At 33.2% G+C, this 19,510-nt stretch overlaps 3 protein-coding genes across 4 annotated transcripts; 2 read left to right on the forward strand and 1 right to left on the reverse strand.

The window, feature by feature from the left end:
* The first annotated feature begins 227 nt into the window (after nt 1-227).
* LOC147569952 (uncharacterized) lies at nt 228-764 on the forward strand. Its single transcript, XM_086663623.1, has one exon. The coding sequence runs from the start codon at nt 228-230 to the stop codon at nt 762-764; it is 537 nt and encodes a 178-aa protein (XP_086519749.1).
* Nucleotides 765-6,953: 6,189 nt separating this feature from the next.
* On the forward strand, nt 6,954-7,903 carry LOC147569953 (putative NAC domain-containing protein 94). The gene is made up of 3 exons (XM_086663629.1): nt 6,954-7,104; nt 7,218-7,483; nt 7,595-7,903. The coding sequence occupies exons 1-3, from the start codon at nt 6,954-6,956 to the stop codon at nt 7,901-7,903; spliced, it is 726 nt and encodes a 241-aa protein (XP_086519755.1).
* A 595-nt stretch (nt 7,904-8,498) lies between these two features.
* On the reverse strand, nt 8,499-17,106 carry LOC147569954 (aquaporin NIP3-1-like). 2 transcript variants are annotated; one of them, XM_086656505.1, is made up of 5 exons: nt 16,993-17,106; nt 13,174-13,445; nt 10,492-10,911; nt 10,231-10,292; nt 8,499-9,009 (listed from the first exon to the last, which is right to left on the reverse strand). In XM_086656505.1, exons 2-5 carry the CDS (start codon nt 13,390-13,392, stop codon nt 8,814-8,816), a joined length of 897 nt encoding a protein of 298 aa, XP_086512631.1. In that variant the 5' UTR covers nt 13,393-13,445; nt 16,993-17,106; the 3' UTR covers nt 8,499-8,813. The 2 variants fall into 2 exon arrangements, with proteins under 2 accessions (XP_086512631.1, XP_086512630.1); XM_086656504.1 differs by lacking the exon at nt 16,993-17,106 and having other exon boundaries at nt 13,174-14,054.
* Between the last annotated feature and the right edge of the window lie 2,404 nt (nt 17,107-19,510).

The following is a 19,510-nucleotide window of genomic DNA, read 5'->3' on the forward strand; positions in this document are numbered from 1 at the left end:
AATTTTACCAAAATTTTGGGGGAAATTTGAATTTCAAATTTTACCAAAATTTAGGGGGGAATTTGAATTTCAAATTTTACAAAAATTTTGGGGGAATTTGAATTTCGAATTTTTTTACTTTTTGTTCACCTATAAATACAACCACTTATCCATTAAGTTTTCTACATCTTGTTTCTATATTCTCTACATTTTCTTTCTACATTCTTTCCATCTTCTCTCTCCCTTCAATGGATGATAGTTATAAGTTAGCAAATTTGATCATTCAACAAGAGTTAGAAGATAGGGAAGATGATGAATTTTTATTTGGATTGTATCTAGAAGAGTTACAAGAAAGGGATCAACGACCACGTTCTCGTCATGTTGGTCCTATTCCGGGTCATCGTACGATAAATCGTAACAGAAAAGAGGGTCATGAACGACTGATGCGTGACTATTTTGTTGAGAATCCACTTTATGATGCTGCTACATTCCGAAATCGATATCGCATGAGTCGTGATTTATTTCTTCATATCCTAAATACGTTGGTTGCTCATAATCACTATTTTGCACAAGAGCCAGACGCCTTCGGCAGAATGGGTTTATCGCCACATCAAAAGATAACTGCGGCTTTGAGAATGCTTGCTTATGCGACACCAGCAGATGCAATTGACGAATACCTTCGACTTGGAAAGACGACTACAATCGATTCACTACGAGAATTTGTATCAACGATCGTCAATGTGTTTGGCCCTCGTTACTTAAGGTCTCCTAAACGGAACGACTAAACGGAACTATTTCCGTTATTTTACTTGTTTTTATGTATTTCGATTATGTGTTTGTAGGGAGTTATTATGTATTTCGATTATGTGTTTGTAGGGAGTTATTATGTATTTCGATTATGTGTTTGTAGAGAGTTATTATGTATTTCGATTATGTGTTTGTAGGGAGTTATTATGTATTTCGATTATGTGTTTGTAGGAAGTTATTATGTATTTGGTTTTCAATCAATGAAGTGCTATTTAAAGAAAATACATAAATCCGGGTTTAATAAAAAACAACTAAAATTCATACATAATCAAAACAACTAAAATTCAAACATAATCAAAACAACTAAAATTCATACATAATCAAAACAATTAAAATTCAAACATAATTAAAACAACTAAAAGTCACACATAATCAAATCAACTAAAATTCATAGATTTTCCTTTTTCCAATTTGAGAGCAATATCCTATGAATAGCAAGTTGTTCGGGATCCATTTTTGAAGTATCTTTGCCCGCCAAGTCTATCCCCATTTTCATCCGTTTAACCTTGTTGTTATCTAGCTAGTTGCACGTCTAATTTTTTTGCTTCCACCTCTAATTCTTTATGTTTGTAGTCTATTTGTTTCTCTTGAAGGAGCATACTTTCATTGATAAGTTTATCTCTACTATCTTGATTCTCCATTTTCTCTTTCCAAAATTCAAGCACCGCGGAAATTTCACTACCTTTGGATTTATCTCTAGCCTCCTTGCTTGCTTTTCTTCCAAGTGGTCTTTGTTGGGTTATTGAGGGAGATCCTTCATCTTGGTCAAAAGAATTTTTTCTTTTGTGTGACGAAGATTGAGATAAATTTAATGACCATTTGGGATGGTCTTTCAAAATTTTATAACAATATTCGAACTTAAATTCTTTGTTGCCGTTTTGTTTAAACATCGCCATTGCGGATTTTATCTACAAAAATAAAATTTTAAAATATCAAATATGTGTCAAAAATAAATCATAATGTTGTCAAAATGTAATAAGAGTAATTACTCGATCATTATCATTTTCTCCGCTTTTTGGGTTCCTTTGCAACAATGCCAAATACCCACAAAACTTCGCGCATTGCTTGTTAATTTCGCCCCAACGACATTTAAGACCTTTTGGTACACGATTTTGATTTGTACGTTCGTTGAAGTGTTCGGCAATTTTGCTCCAAAAAGTACCCGCTCTTTGATCATTACCAATAATCGCATCGGTGGCAATATGCAAATAAGCATGAACGAGCACAATATCATCATCATTAGTATAACGCTTACTAGAAACCGACGACATTGGCGTTTCATTACAATCAAGACTTTCTTCGACCCTTTCTTCGATCCCATCATTGGATAAATTAACTTCATCGACATAATTGAAATCGGAGTTCAGCATTTCCATATAGCCTAAATTATGCAAATTGGCATTTGGATCCATTGAAAAAAAAAATTAATGGAGGAGAAATTGATAGAGAGAGAGGAGATGAAATAGAGAGAGAGATAAAAGAGAGAGAGATAAAATAGAGAGAGAGAATGAGATTAATATTGCCGTTGGGGCTGGGTGTCTGTTAGAGTTTAACTTTAGAAAGGTGTTAGAGAAGGGTTAGAAGTGTTGTATTATATTCAGTGTGGTTTGTCACACTGAATCATAAGCTCCTAACTAACTTCTATAACAAACTAACTAACTCTAACAAATTCATGTATATAAAGTGTAAACTCAATGAAATAACAAGTTCTCATTTTCTCAATACACGCCTACACGGTACCCTCCAAGTAAAGAAGAGTCTTGTAGAGTAGAGATTAACAAACCGACCATTATCCCCCCAATTTTCCCGGGGTTTCATCCTATAAGAAAGGAAGGCAATTGCCATTATTTTACAACAAATTCTAAGTGATTTTATAAATCGTCCATTTCTCACTCTCTTTCATACAATTCCCATAAATTCCTTCTCTATGATATTTATGCCGATCTTCTGTTACTACTTCCTTCCTTGAGTTATTTTGAATTCCATATTTTGGAGCTAACCAAATTCCCCATAATAATATATTTTTAATTAGTTTTCTTCAATATCTTACCATTTCCTTTGGAAATGATTTTAAAATTCAAATTTAGAAGATTAAAATAGTTTATAGAAGTTTTTTTGTTCTCTTAAAAAGAAGAAACTCTTATAAAATTTGTGCATTCTTTCTCATATTTAAAGTACTTCATCAAGGTTTCTTGAGAAATATTTTTCTAACATCTTCGAGGGGTTTCTACAAAATTATATAGTGAGGATGAAAGATTTGACACATTAACACAGTTTTCATGAATTTCCAACATTACCAATTTATGATTAAGCATTTAAATCTTATGCGACACAAGTTTTTGTTTCACGAATTCAACACTTGGGTCCCAAATATGGTTATAGGAACCTGGTCCCCACTCCAAACCAAGACAACGTGAAACCTAGTTCAACCCATGTTCTAGACTCTATCAAATGGTTCGGTATCGAGTATTCAGATTATACGCCAACCCTACCTTTTTTTTTGTTGAAAGCCAACCCCACCTAAAATAATTATTTTTTAAAACAAATTCTTATTGGTTAGGAAAGAGATTAAGAACCCCTGTCTAATCATATAGAATGTGAGTATGAGTGAAATCTGATCAATATATCTAGATGTAACCCATTATGTGTTCAACAAAAAAAGAATTATTGAGCTTCTTCATGTCTTTCAACAAGTCTTTCCCGCACATCAAAGATAGATCCTTTTCCGACATATGCCCAAGGCGCATATGCTAAAGCCTCGTACAAGCCGTTGGATCCCTTTCACCGATTCCTACTGTACATCTCCTGTAATTGTTGTCCCTAAATGTTTGTATAAGTTTCCGTAACGAGTACCTCTCATTACCACCAAAGAACCCTTAACGACTTTTATGGAGTCATTCTCTATAATTCTCTATAATTTAACCGCTTGTAGCACATCATCTTAAAACCATGCATCCAGATGATTGTTGTAATGGTGCTGGGTGCATACGAATATTATATCAAAAATCACATGCATATATGTTAAAGAGAAATGCTATTCCTTGTGAAGGAGTCGTATTCACTTACCACATAAGCATACGGTACCCCCAACCTAGTTAAGAAGAGACTTGTGGAGTAGAGATTAACAAACCGACCATTATCCCCCCAATTTTCCCGGGTTTTCATCCTATAAGAAAGGAAGGCAATTGCCATTATTTTACAACAAATTCTAAGTGATTTTATAAATCGTCCATTTCTCACTCTCTTTCATACAATTCCTATAAATTCCTTCTCTCTCTGTCTCTCTCAAATATCTTACTTCAATTCTTCTTCACTACTTATTTTGTCAAATGGATTCATTATATTTAATTCCTGGGTTTAAGTTCAAACCCACAGACGAAGAATTGCTTTCGATGCTCGAAGGCGAACTTAATGGTAAACCTCTTTGTTCCAACATCAAGACAATTAGGCTCTACGATATTCATGCCGATCTTCTCTCTAGTAATTACTCCTTACTTCACTTTGTTTAAATTTACCTTTCTTGATTTCATGTATATATATAATACTATTAAATATATATATATGCATTACTGATTTTACGATTAATTATATGTTGTAGATTGTTACAAGGCATCCGAAGAGGACGGAAATTGGTTTCTTTTCACTAAAAGAACCCCTATGTCTGAAAACGCAACCCGGCCTAGCCGTTGCACCCCGGGCGGGTTTTGGAGAGCAACAACAACAAGTCAGCCTATCAAAAGTAGAGAATCTAAAAGGGAAATCGGAAAAAAGAACACATTGGTTTACTTCATAGGAAACTCCATGGAATCTACTAAAACAAATTTTATCATGCATGAATATATATTAACTACCACCACCTCCAAGGTACGTACCTAAAAATAACTAGCAACATCGCCATATTTTTATTTTTTCCATTTGTTTTACTTTTACTTGTGTTTTAATTAATTAACTTATTGATTGATTAACTTTGGTTTTTTAATATATATTGCAGTTCGATGAATGGGTTGTACGTAGAATTCACCATAACAACCATAATTCATCAAAGACCTCAATGAGGCTTGAGGTCAACAACAATGAAGCATTACCGTACACAAATGAAACAATGCTGATAAACCATCAAGAAAGTACTTCCTTTACAGAGCTTGATCAAATTATCGATGAACCTGCATTAATAATGGAGAAAGAAACAATCGATGGTGATATGTCTAAGGAAGAAGCTAAGGAAAAAGAAGAAGCAGAAGCAAATGATGCTGATACGTGGATGGACATGGATCCTGATTTGTGGGAGGAGCTGGACGAATTTCTAAATCAAGTCTAGATATAAAATTAGTCCTTTTGATTTGGTAGTCAATAGAAGAATTATTATGTAAAACTTGATTAACAAAAGACTGATATGGTAAGTAGGGTTTGAAGTAGTTAATGTATATAGGAGAACTACATTGCACTTGATCCAGTTGAAGTCGGTTTAGTCCGACCCCTCATTGGTATGTAGGCAACCCTAAAGTTACCTGGGTCCAGTATTAATGCAGGTTCATCGATCATTTTATCAAGCTCTGTAAAGGAAGTACTTTCTTGATGGTTTATCAAGAAAGTACTTTCTGAATGATAATATATGTATCATTATCTTAGCGTGGTATTTCATAACGATCTAGCTCTCGTCAAGAGTTGGTAAAGAGGTAATGGTTGTGCTCCATGGTGGTTATGATTCCTCGATAAGTTGAGGGGCAAGAGATTTATCTCGATTATGGAGGCCATTTTTGTATAGGACTTAACCGAGATAAATTTATAGCATCTTAAAATTACATTTCTTTTTCTTTTGAAATACGGTTGTCGATAAAAATTTATGTTCCAATATTTGATTAACGTCCCAAGTTAAGACTTAAGAGTGTAAGAGAAAATAGAGTAGAGAATAGCATATTCTTGTAATAAACCCCTCAAAAAAGGATTTTTGAGTCAACAGTCCAAAATCTCGGGGTAAACCAAAAAAAAATCCACTCTTGCCCAAAAATTAGTTGCAGGTCCAAATGTCAGTTTTTTTTTTTTATTCCCCTCTTGCCCTTGGACGGGACATGCTGACGTTTTCCTGAAAAAAAAATGTCAGGTAAATAAAATAATTTACCAGTACACGAAAAATTCAAAGTTTCAAAATTTTTTGAAAATTTGAAATTTTCAAACGAAATTTCAAATTCCCGCCCAGCAAACCATCTCTTCCCGGTAAATAAAATAATTTCCCGTATACAAAAAATTCCAATTTTCAAACGAAATCTTTTTTTCGAAATTTTGAAATTTTCAAATGAAATTTCAAATTCCCGGCCAAATTTTCAAATCTTTTTGAAAATTTAAATTCCCGGGCAAATTTTGAAATTTTTTTGAAAATTTTAAATTCCCCCCAGCAAAAGTGTCTAGTACAGAAAAAAATTTCCAGTAAATAAAATAATTTCCCGGTCACAAATTTTTTTTTTTCGAAGTTTTGAAATTTTCAAACGAAATTTCAAATTCCCGCCCAAATTTTCAAATTTTTGTACGAAATTTCAAATTCCCGCCCAGTAAAAAATGTCTAGTACAGAAAAAAATTTCCAGTAAATAAAAAAATTTTCCGAAAAAAATTGCGTTTCCCGGGAATTTTTCGGTGGCTGTTCCGTAATTTTCTGAACAATACACATTATGATGGACGGGTTGTCAGATTATTTTTCAGAAAAAAAATCGTTTCCCGAGAATTTTCGATGGCAATTTTGTAATTTTCGATGGCATGAACGGTAAATAATTTATTTTCTAAGGGTCCTTTACGTAATTTTGACCCCCAAACTGACACATTGGACCTCCCTTTCATTTTTAGGCAACTTTGTGTGAAATTTTCATTTTGGCCCCCTTTTTGGACCAATGGCCCAACCCCTCATTAATAAACAGAATTTCACACCGCCACTAATCCCAATTAAACCGGGGTTTGAGTTGATCAGATATCATTATAAGGGCAATTGCCATAATTCAAGTGGAATATTTAGTCTTCTTTCATTCCAACAAATTTCAGACCATTCTCTCTCTCTCTCTCTCTTTTTCTTGCATACCATACCATTCTCATACTTCGTTCTCTCTCATTACCTTCATTACTCTTTTCTTTCATACAATCCCTTCCCATAAACTCTCTCTTCTATCAATTCTTCACTCAAATGGATTCATTATATTTAATTCCTGGGTTTAAGTTCAAACCCACCGACGAAGAATTGCTTTCGATGCTCGAAGGCGAACTTAATGGTAAACCTCTTTGTTCCAACATCAAGACAATTAGGCTCTACGATATTCATGCCGATCTTCTCTCTGGTAATTACTCCTTACTTCACTTTGTTTAAATTTACCTTTCTTGATTTCATGTTTATGTAATACTAGATATATATATATGCATTACTGATTTTACGATTAATTATATGTTGTAGATTGTTACAAGGCATCGGAAGAGAACGGAAATTGGTTTCTTTTCACTAAAAGAACCCCTATGTCTGAAAACGCAACACGGCCTAGCCGTTGCACCCCGGGCGGGTTTTGGAGAGCAACAACAACAAGTCAGCCTATCAAAAGTAGAGAATCTAAAAGGGAAATCGGAAAAAAGAACACATTGGTTTACTTCAAAGGAAACTCCATGGAATCTACTAAAACAAATTTTATCATGCATGAATATATATTAACTACCACCACCTCCAAGGTACGTACCTAAAAATAACTAGCAACATCGTCATAATGTTATTTTTTCCATTTGTTTTACTTTTACTTGTGTTTTAATTAATTAACTTTTGTTTTTTAATATATATTGCAGTTCCATGAATGGGTTGTACGTAGAATTCACCATAACAACCATAATTCATCAAAGACCTCAATGAGGCTTGAGGTCAACAACAATGAAGCATTACCGTACACAAATGAAACAATGCTGATAAACCATCAAGAAAGTACTTCCTTTACAGAGCTTGATCAAATTATCGATGAACCTGCATTAATAATGGAGAAAGAAACAATCGATGGTGATATGTCTAAGGAAGAAGCAGAAGCAAATGATGCTGATACGTGGATGGACATGGAACCTGATTTGTGGGAGGAGCTGGACGAATTTCTAAATCAAGTCTAGATATAAAATTAGTCCTTTTGATTTGGTAGTCAATAGAAGAATTATTATGTAAAACTTGATTAACAAAAGACTGATATAGTAAGTAGGGTTTGAAGTAGTTAATGTATATAGGAGAACTACATTGCACTTGATCCAGTTGAAGTCGGTTTAGTCCGACCCCTCATTGGTATGTAGGCAGCCCTAAAGTTACCTGGGTCCAGTGCTAATAAACAAAAAAAACTTTGTTACAGAAAGAATGGGGATAGGTGTTATCTGACTGTAAAGATGATAAATAGGTTTTACATTGTTGTTTCGACAACCCATTGAGAACAATTAATTCAATAGTGTTATCATTGTATTCTAATTTTGGTCTCAATTAAGGGACTGGTTAAGTGTTTGAAGTTGTTTGTGGCATGAGTTTCAAGTTCTTTCAGGTGATTGTTTAGAACTTATGTGGTCAATTTGAACCAGACATAAAATTTCAAGAAATTATTGTCTCAAATAACCTGAAAACAACAAATCCAACTCCAACAAAACAAAGAGAACAATACATATATATATATATATATATATATATATATATATATATATATATATATATATATATATATATTCATAAACCAACTTCAACATACAACATTAGTTACAAATAAAGTTTCCAAATACATACAACTTTTATTGTCACAAATCACTCTTTTTTTTCCTTTTTTTTGTACGAGATGGCATATGGAAATGACGATATTATTATTGAGAAAGTCCTTGATTGTACGATCACGAACTTCCTCCAAATACGTCTCCATCGTAAAACACAAAGATAATTAGCACACTATAAGTATAAGAGATTCATACCACAGTAATAACACACCAACAATAACACAACCACACTAGAAAGCGAAACCATATACGACGAAAATGAAGTTGTAGAGGTGGACTAGCGACGGAAGCTCCGAACAGGGCGTGGAGTCTCTCCGTCGGGATCCCTGAGCTTGACAAGGGTGTAAACACCAGCTCCGGCAAGAGCACCAAGAGTTGGAGCCAACAAATATACCCAGAGTTGTTTGTAGTTACCTGCTGCAACTGCAGGACCTAGTGTCCTCACTGGATTCATCGATCCTCCGCTTGTTGGCCTGCCCATACATCAATTAACATACAATATCAGTAGTATAGATAACAACATTTATAATTTTTATTTTTCTACCAGAACAGTTTTTTCTTGTTGATGTTTTTAAATGAAGAAAACCTCTTTCTTTTCCTTTATATGACCACAAATGGCTCCGGTCTAGACTTAATATTCTTCTTTTAGGTTGGGCGGCTCGAGCTTGGACTAGTTTTTGTACCAATAGAAAATTTCTGAATTTTTATATAATGCAAGGAGGCATTCTGACTTTTGTACACTTACCACTGCAGTTTAGCCTTTCTAGGTCACCTCTTAAAGACCCCTGAAAATTTATATGTTTTTAAAATGAGAGAACTCAAAACTCTGGTCTCCTCATAATTGAGACATACATGTTACTATCCGAGAAAAGTGGGTTTCTTACGCTTGAAATTATTAACTTTAACCGAAAAAAATGACATATCTGGGATGGTCGATTCATGAGAAAATACATGAATTTTAATTTATTTAACTCGTTGAAAGCTCTGTGCGCAGTTTCAATGGTACACGTAGCATCTCTAGTGAATTGATAGAATGCCAACAAGCGTGGTGTTAGTGGTGAAGACAAACATATCGGTCTCAGTGAAACAATAGGTTTTACTTTATGAGTAGGGAAATATAGAAAAATGAAGAAATACAGAAAACAAGAAAAATGATGTAGATTTTGGGATTTTTCTACTTATGCTATGGTATTGGACCCGACGTTTATCTTCACCACTTTGACTACTATCACAATCAACTCTGTCCACTCGTGTCATTTTTCTTTCTTTTCGTCAAACGATTCCCTTTACATGCTAGTATGCTAGCCTCAATAATTCAACTATATAGGCAAGATTTTTAGAGTTGATCATGGACTTTGGCACTAGATGGGACTTATGCCACTATTAAATTCACTTATTCATGTTTCTTTTCTGACATACCATTGAAATGCAAATAGAAACTCGACAAAGACTTGAACGATTAAGAACAAATAAAATTGTGAAATATGTCTCGTGGAAGGACCTCTAAGTATCATATTTTAATCATAGAGTAATAATTTATCGGTAAAAAAAATTCGAGTGACAGTTATATCAGTTACGTGGCAAAACATAATTTTCTAAATAGTGGGAGAATCGAAAAAAAGTCCAACCGTTATATTGGTTATGGTAAATGCTATTTCGGGTACAAAAAAATTATAAATTATTGACCCACATACCCGGATATCAGAATGTTAAGCATAACAACAGCTCCAACTGCTATACCCGCCAATTCTCCAACCTAATCAATCATAACATATCAGTAAAACAAGAGGATGACCACAACATTTCTATTGATACCACAAAATAATCGAAACAATTCAATCTAATTGACTGTTTTTTACGTATTCTGAAACACATCAACCAGTAAAATAGAGCATCAAAATGAAAATCTTAGTAAAATTCAGAGTAACCAACTGGTTGAGAAAATTGATAATTACCGCACGAGTGTCAGTGGCAACGGCAGTGACAACAAATAAGAGGTTGAAGGTGATAATAAACTCGGTAGCAAAAGCTTGACCGGTACTAACAGCTGGAACAGTGACACCACCGGCTAAAAACGGATGATAAACACCCTTAAGAGCAAAGCCTGCACAAATTGATCCGGACACTTGAGCAACGATATACGCGGGCACTTGAAACCAAGGAAAGTGACGAAATGCAGCGAACGCAATGGTGAGAGATGGGTTGAGGTGTGCCCCTGAGATGTGCCCGGTTGAGAGGATAACGACCATCACGGCTAGACCCGCACAAGCTGCGTTGCCTATTAGAGTTTCTGCGCCATTATACTTCTGGTTTACTATGGGCCCTGCCGTGGCTGCGAACATCAATATGAATGTTCCAACAAACTCTGCTCCCAACTGCACCCATCAATATCCGTATTTAAGAAGGGAAAGTCAAATACACAAGATCAGAGCCGTGGCTGGGAATTTGAGGGCCCTGGGCGAAACTTGGTTGCGGCCCTTTCGTACATAAATAAATTACGAGCACAAAATTGAACAAAATGTAAGATGATGAAAATCATTAATGATTCACATGTGTATTTATGTATTATTAGCTTTTTTTGTGGAAAAAACACCTAACTTTCTATTTCTTAAAAAAATACTTCAAAATTAACGAAATACGCCTAAAATAACAAAATGGTTAAGAGAAAGTGTAGTGAAGCAAAAATATAGATAGACTTAGCAATTGTATTCTCAACAATATTTTTTTCAAAATGTGGCCCTCAGGACTCGAACCCGCGTCAACTACATGGATAACCAGTTCCCTTTCCACAGAGCTAGTAGTGGATAGATGCTTAAGTTGGTATTGTAAGGTATATAACCTTAGCTCTGGGTCATTTCATAGAAAATGGGTCCTTTTGAGGTGGGGGCCCAGGGCGGACGCCCTGCCTGCCCCCCCTCAAACACGGCTCTGCACAAGATAAAAGTAAAAAATTTCGTACAACAAACTAACAACAGCTGCACAACAAATGCCATTTTATGTTATCTGAATCCTGTGACAAATCTAGGTTTGAGTATTGACCCGACCCAGAGGACTTTTTTCGAGTTACTATAATTTTCAGATGTAAGAATATGAACTTTTCGGTTGCTAAACAACCCAGTGTTCGGTCCAAGTTGAACATAGGACTCAGACACAATAGAATTGTCTACAGAAACAACTAATGGCAATTTTTTTTTGTTGAAAATGGTAAATTTATTTTGTTTCAATATGTGAGTTGTTGATCATTAGTGTTGTTCTATTTTCGTATAATTAAATAATGAATCAACGATCTACGCAGTGGCAGAGAGACACATTTCGATATTTTGTTAGTTTATAGTGTATATAGAATTAGGTGTAAGAAGTTGGGAAGAACAAGTCAAAATTTTAAAAATAATTAAGAAGAGGATGTACCAAACAATAGGCATTTAATATAGCATTATTGGTTAAAAATAAAGTATTAATATAATTAATCACCGGCCAAAAACAAGTGATGAAAATTAGTTGGCATAAATAAGTCAAACTAGAAAAACTTGTTTTTTTGGAGGAAGAAAGAAAGAAAGGAAAATCTTGTTCATTTTTTTTTTTGCACATGATATCTCCCTTTAAAGTAGGGAAATTACTCTTTTACTTTAGAATTTAAACATAAAGTAAAAAATCAAGAAAGTTAATGAAATTAATTAAAAAGATAGATTCTAGGTCCATGGTTAAAAGTCTTTTTATTCATTCTCCAAGAAGGAATCTTATTCCCTCATACCTTTACTCGTATATATACATATATAGTGGACGGTTGAGAAAGAATACTATTCGATTACTCTCATTTTATCAGAAAGATAATTGTCTCTGACAAAAATTAAATAAATAAATAAATGAGAGGAAAAATATAATAAAAGACAATATCGCCGGTATGAATACAAATTTGACAATCTCTCATTTTATTAGAAGTCTATAAACTAGGGTTAGTTTCTAATATAAGATTACTATAGTTTTATCAGAGAGAGGAATATATCTATTTGTAAAAATACAAGACTTAGTTTCTCATAACAATTTAGTATTGCGAAAACATACTCCACTAGAATTTTGTATCTAATTGAGTTCAAATTTTAGTCTAAAAGGATTATGTGTCAGTATATTATTACCCCCATTGAGATACTCACGAAAAAAAAAGACAAATCAACCAAATAAATCGTAATGGTTAGTGATACATATGTCACTTCATTAAAGAGACTACAAACTCTTTACCCTGTGCAAAAATTTTAGAATACAATTGAACAATTATATTATTTGGGGAGGGGATAAAGGCCCCGCCAAAGTACCGTAGGCCCCCAGATTACATGGGATATCTCACAATTTGTGTTTAATTGGGAGGCCTACAACAAGTTGGTCGGAGGCTTTTGCCGCACCCTATTAGTTGACATGAGCATTTTGTCCTATCATTAACCTTACTTATAAGGTAACATGCTCATTTTCAAATTCGTATTATATCACATTACCCAAGGCCATGATAGGGCAAAAATATCGGGTCAAATAACATTTTTTATAACAAAAATCTTTAGGATATAAAATAGTAAATATTAATGAATCATAAATGATACTAGTAAAAAAAATTCAACAAAAAAAAAATACTAGTAAAAGTAAAGTACCTTCCGAGCAATAGATACGTCAGGGGTGGCAAAGTCGGTGAGACAAGTCGGAGTAGATGTCGGCCACGTATCCACCGGGAAACACTTACACCTCGGCATTGACTTTCTATCGTACGATAACGAATCCACCCTAAATGACGACGTCATCAATGGTGTCGGTGTCCCCGGCGTCGCCGGTGCTGATATATTCCCCCCATGCTCTGGTTCCGTCGCCATCATCCACCACTACCTCAACAATTACAATCCTTTTTTTTTTGTTTTTTTTTCTTGATCTAAATTGAAAAATAAAGAATTAATTTGAAATGGGTAGGAGAAAATTTTACATATTGGGTAGATTTTTATAAAGATTTGATTAAGGAATTATAGAGAAAAGAAAAAAAGCCAGTTTTTTTTTTAACTAATTAGACTTGATAGTTTGAGACTAGAGAGATTTTTTTTTGATTTTTTTTGGGGAGGATTTGAATTGATTAGGAAATGAAGAAATTTACATACTTAAAAAGTTTTTTTGAAGGTAAATTTAAGGTTTTGAAAAGAGGGATTGATCCAGTTTTGATTATAGGATTGGGATTTGGGTAATGGGTTTGGTGGGTGGTTGGAAAATCTAAAGTGGAAAGAGTGAGTTAAGAAGATTGATTAAGAGAGAAAAATGGGAGTTTCAGAGGAGAATAAGAAACATGGAAGATGATTGGTGAAGAAGACAAAGCTAGTTGAACAATGAGAGCACACTTAAGTAGATGAGAGAGAGAGAGAGAGAGATGGAGGACTTGATCTTGCATATGGTTATGTGTTTATATATGGGGGGAGAGTTCTTAGAGAGAGAATTAAAGAGTAGAGAAAGAGTAGAGGACAAAAGATGAGGTCAATGCCTTACCATCAAACTCAAATAGAAAAGAAAAATGAGAAAAAAATAATAAGGGCTTATTTCCAATGTGACCCCTAGTTTAAGACCATTGTCTCTTTTGGCCATTTATCTTTCACGAAGTGCAAATTTAGGTTTGCCCCTTCTCAAAGATCACGTTGCTTATAAAACAGAGGTGTTGTCTCTCTTCCAATCCAAAATGAAGATGAAGTTAGAGGAATAATGAAGCTCAAAAAGAGGGGGGCAAATAAATGTGAGGGTACAATTACTTCTTTTTTTGTTAAAAGAGAGTACAATTACTTAGAATGGAAATGATATCTCTAACTACTTCAAGGAGGTTTTCACAACTAATATAAAAAAGGTCAAACTCTAATGGGGGTAAAATAGGAGTCTAAGCACAAAATCTAGTCATAAAATTAGGGACCTAACCCAAATAAACAATTGAAAGAGAAAGTAGAGAAACCATTCACCACCTAGGTCTACAAGTTCCCAATAATACCATTTAATAAGCAATTAAACTACCCAATCTTAACATTTTACTCCTACTCTCTATTTTTTCAAATTACTATATATTTTATTTTATTTTATTTTATTCATTATATATGTATTCATTTATGGTTTCCCTTTCTTGTATTCATGTGCATATGTGATAGGAGTATTATAATTTTCATAACAACTACATTATGTATGGAACCACTTTATTTGAGGTCACAACCTTCCCATCTACAGGAATGATACTAATAACTACCATACAACTCCCATCTAATGGAAGGATACTACCATTATATTACTAAACAATTTGTATTGGGTAGTTCGTATCCTATAACGAAAAGAGATTATAATTATATTATAATATCAAGTTGAGATTTTTTATATAGATATAATTAACGTACAACAAAAATATCTTTGGTTCGTAAAAATTCCAATAAACCCCCTAAATTCCACAAAGTTTTTTTAGTATGTGGATTTTTGTGAAATTTCTGAAAGGGAGTTTGTTGAGATGTGAGTCTCTACCAGATTTTTTGTCAAATGAGTTTCAATCTAAGTTTCGTATAGCAAAAGCCAATTTTTGCCTCACCAAATGTTTTTGAAAAGAAAACTTTTTTCTATAGTTTAAATAGCTCTTTAGTTTAACTCTTTGGTTCAATTGCTACAAGCTCCATTAATAAGATTATACTTTCATTAGATTTAAGTGATAGATATCTACTAATTACTTTAGAGAAACAAATCATTTCCATAAGAGATTTATGTCCTCTAATTTCCCTACATAATATATTCTTACCTTGAACAGATGGACAATATTGATAAAACATTGTCATAGAACATCATATTATTTCTCCTAGACAACTAAAGACTTCTCTTCTCTTTAGCTAACTTGCATGTGGCATGTGCATTAAAACCTAATAGTTAATACACACGAATTTTTACTAATTCTATATTAATTCTATGTGTCGGAATCCTATTCTTAACTTAAATCCAATTATGATTAGTGGTTAATCGGTTTATTTCCTAGATTCGTTTTACATGCCTCTAGGGACGAGGGTAATAAATAACTCAATAGAAAAGAAAACCTAGATCAGTAGGCGGGTAATTTTCATTAAGCTAAATTATTTTGTTGTTATCAAAATAATTAACTTGAATTAATAATAGTCAAGAAATTAAAGAGATAGTTTTGTTGGAATAAATCCACACAAATAATTAGAATTTATAGTTTAATATATATACCAAGACTTTCAAGCTTCATAGCATTAAAAGTTTGAAATTGATAATTTGATGAAATTAAAAGGATATCTTATTTTATTTATAGAATACGTCGACATAACAATTTTTTGTCGTCATACGTGGGTCTATGTCTCTCTTCTTTTTATTTTATAGTTTCCTCTTACATAAAAGCAATCACTTGCATTTATTACGTTGAAAACATTATTAAGATAAAGTGAAGAAAAACTCACATAAAAACAATTTATTGGTTGATATGAAAGGTTTCTAAGTGAAAATTTGTATAAATAATACTTAATTTGCAATGGGCTTCCTATAAATGTTAAAGCCGCCTCATAAGGCAAATTTGAGGAAGAATTTGCAAGTGAAGAAGGCGCTTTTAAAACGTACATGGAAGTTGGAACGTCTATAAAACTTCCTTTCAATGTAAATTACCTACACTTTTAATAATCCACCCATTCACCTATAAGTAGAGAAATATGACTGATGTCTATATACCCGTCTTTACATGTACCAGTTGTGATCTTATAACCTAATTACCTATATCCACCAACCAACGAATCAACCCTTTAATTAATGAGAATTGTTCGACTAGAAAGTACAAAGGGATACCTTAACATCATAAAACAAATAAACAAACAACTCTCCATAGTTAAAGAATGGAAGAGAAAGAGGTACCTTTGGGTCAGTCATTCATAAAGACATATAGTCTAATTAATAAACAACCTCAACTTGAACTTGTTCTTGATTACCTTGGCCTTTTTCTTTTTCTTATTAAACAAGCAAGTAGGCAATGGCAAAGCCATTAACTTCCTTCCCCATAAATTTAGTGTATTTTTTTAGTTTCATTGAAACATACAAATTTAAATATAGTCGAGAAAAAAAAAAATTCTCGGATGAAATTATTTGGAGTCAACGGATGTCAAGTGGAAACTCACACGATTCAGAAATTAGTGTCAAACCGTTGGGAGACATATAAATACAAGAAATTGTTTGAGGGGATGAACTTGATGACCATATACACACATTTAATAATTAGATAAGGTCAATGGTTTTATCCCTTTTAAATATAATATAAAGCTATATACTATACTTATTTCTAAGTTTGACTCTTTAGAAATTAGTACTATATCTATCATTGTGTTTCTCAAATTAAAAAATGTATAACCCCTCGACCTATTGATAATAAAGAGCTTAATTTTCAAGCAAACAAAGAGGGCATAAGTCTGAAAAAATGGTACCTGTGGTATGAGATGTTTTTAGAAGGCTCAACGAATTCGGATTGACTTGGATAATTTGTTATCGACAATGGATCGCCCTAACTGAGTATCCAACCAATCTGGCCTGGATGATTTGTGAGCTATAAAACTTCATGTTATTTATACATTTAGGGACCAGGGCAATGGCATTGAAGGGGCTTGAACCTAACCCGTTTGCCCTTAAAAAAACAAATATCCTCGGAATCCCAATAATATTTAATTTTGATTTTTATACGATACCTTTCTTGATTTTAACCATATTTCATTTTACTTGCAATAAGTTAATACTATAATATATTCATGGAATGATCCAGTAGTTAATTTATGCGTAGACAGTCACTTTATTACATGAATTATCTTTGTGCAGATGAGGTACATAAGTTTTAGAAGAAATAAATAATTCGTTGTTTAGACTTTGTCAATTGTCATACACCACCAAGAATCCTAGTATTATTGGAAATTTTTTATTTCTATCATTTCATTAACAAATGTTATAGTCGCGTCTTTGAAAATTCAATTTTCGAGGCATTCACAGGTTGTGAACAATGAGTCGTGCCCCAACCATCACATTGATCTGGTATATGTCATGAGGCTGCATTTAGCTAGCTAGTAAAGAAGGTATATCCGGCCTTAGAATTTTATTTTCATCATATATAGTACTACTAGTTGTTGTTCACTGACTATATTTTTCATCATCACTAAGATACAAGAAAGGGAAGCCACAACATGTGCTCATTTTCTCCACAAGTCAAAATTACAAAAACCGATTAACCGCCTTACGTGTTATACGACATTGTCTGCGACGGTAAGACGCGTGTTATACCTATATAGTTTTAATATTTCACAATCTTAATTTAATTGATCACTATGATGTAAACGAAGTGTTAACTATTAGGATGTTTTTTCTTTTGGATTGAACTATTTGGATTTTACATTAGACTAGTTGTTTTGTAGTAGTAGATCTATATAAAAGGAGAAATTTCTATCAATAATTTTTTTTTTTTTATAAAAAGACCACACTTTTCCTTTGTTTATGATCCATTCAAGCTAAAAACTTTCAAATTTTTGGGCTTATAGTCCAAAAAACGGGTCCTAATAGAAGATACTGTCCTCTCTAATCCTATAAAGGGTTTCAAAACAAAAAAAATAATATAAATGGATATCTAGTCCATTTAGTCTCATCTAGAGAGAAAACACAAATCCCTAGATTACATATTAATTTATGATACCTATACTAACCTTCTTTATATATAAAATCTGATTTACATTTTAAAACCCAAAATATCTTTTTTTCATTTTTATCTCCACATTCTCTCTCCAATCACGTTTAAATTCAAAGTAAATTCCATCTTCAATATATTCCGTAACTGAAATCTGGAAACTTTTTCTCTCTCTCTAAAAACGAAAGCTCCAATAAACCTCCATTAAACTCACCAACAGCTGTACAAACCTCCATTGTTTCATCTTCATTACAGCAGGAGTAAAAACCTCCATTGTTTATCTTCATTAGATCTGCTGAAATCATTTTCTTCATCGTTAATGAGGTAAAACACTTTCTGTTTTATACGATTTTACATTATGTTTCAGTTTATTATAACAGATTCTCTCTCTAAAGCTGATCATATATGATTTTGAGTATAAGTTTCGAAGATTTTTTGTAATAATTCATAGAAACAATCGAATGTTTGATGTTTATTTTCTTTCTCTCTCTTAAAATTTCATTTATGTTTTTGATCTTGATGTTTAATCCTTCAACTCGACTTTGTCATTATTGCAATCAATCATCATAGCAGATATTTTTAGATTTGTAGTTTAAGCTTAATGATATTCTCATTTTTTTTCTTCAGATCCGGTTTTCAATCCGTACGGATTTGTGAAACATTTGTTCTTTCGTACGGTTACTGTAGCGCTCCAAATCCCAAATCTCAAGCTAACCGCCTTGAAATCGAAGATTTGAGACCTTCAAACTGGATCCACGAGCAACACCTATCATGAGTGCACAATCAATACCTGAAAAACAAAATAGCTGGGTTAAAACCCAACCGCAGTAGATTTCCTCAAACCTAAGTCTCGGGTAGGCAAGCTCAATCCCCAATCAAGGAAGCATTGCATTCATATTCATTATTGGCATTATCTGAAATTTAACGGTGAATACTAACATAATATATCAGATTTATCCAATCCCCCTCGAAACTAATAATTTATGTCATTTGATTAATTATTAGGTTTTCCGGTTCTCGTATTTTAATCTAATACTAACCCTGATAATACAACGATCTTTTTTTTTTCAGCAGATAGAAAATATCATGCCTTTAACTAAGGTAAACCTTTATAGCCACAAACTTGACATGTACGTCGACAAACACATTATGTCGAAAGACACAATCATCAAACTCTCGTTCAGGTATCTCAGACCAATAAACAACAAACATTGACTCTTATCAAGAATTACAAACAAGCTCACCAAACAATTCAAGTCAACAACACATGACAAGTCAGA

The sequence above is a fragment of the Eschscholzia californica genome, unplaced genomic scaffold (assembly GCF_041429995.1).
Source record: "Eschscholzia californica isolate CP2 unplaced genomic scaffold, dmEscCali1.0.p SCAF_1, whole genome shotgun sequence".
NCBI lineage: Eukaryota > Viridiplantae > Streptophyta > Magnoliopsida > Ranunculales > Papaveraceae > Eschscholzia > Eschscholzia californica.

Excerpts from the sequence above, each read along its gene's own strand:
- LOC147569953 (XM_086663629.1), top strand. The coding sequence starts at position 6,954 with ATGGATTCATTATATTTAATTCCTGGGTTTAAGTTCAAACCCACCGAC. Across the intron at positions 7,105-7,217 it reads TCATGCCGATCTTCTCTCTG|ATTGTTACAAGGCATCGGAA; the intron begins GTAATTACTCCT and ends TATATGTTGTAG. Across the intron at positions 7,484-7,594 it reads TAACTACCACCACCTCCAAG|TTCCATGAATGGGTTGTACG; the intron begins GTACGTACCTAA and ends TATATATTGCAG.
- LOC147569954 (XM_086656505.1), bottom strand. The coding sequence starts at position 13,392 with ATGATGGCGACGGAACCAGAGCATGGGGGGAATATATCAGCACCGGCG. Across the intron at positions 10,293-10,491 it reads TTGCCACTGACACTCGTGCG|GTTGGAGAATTGGCGGGTAT; the intron begins GTAATTATCAAT and ends ATGATTGATTAG. Across the intron at positions 9,010-10,230 it reads CTTAACATTCTGATATCCGG|GCCAACAAGCGGAGGATCGA; the intron begins GTATGTGGGTCA and ends ATGTATGGGCAG.
- LOC147569952 (XM_086663623.1), top strand. The coding sequence starts at position 228 with ATGGATGATAGTTATAAGTTAGCAAATTTGATCATTCAACAAGAGTTA.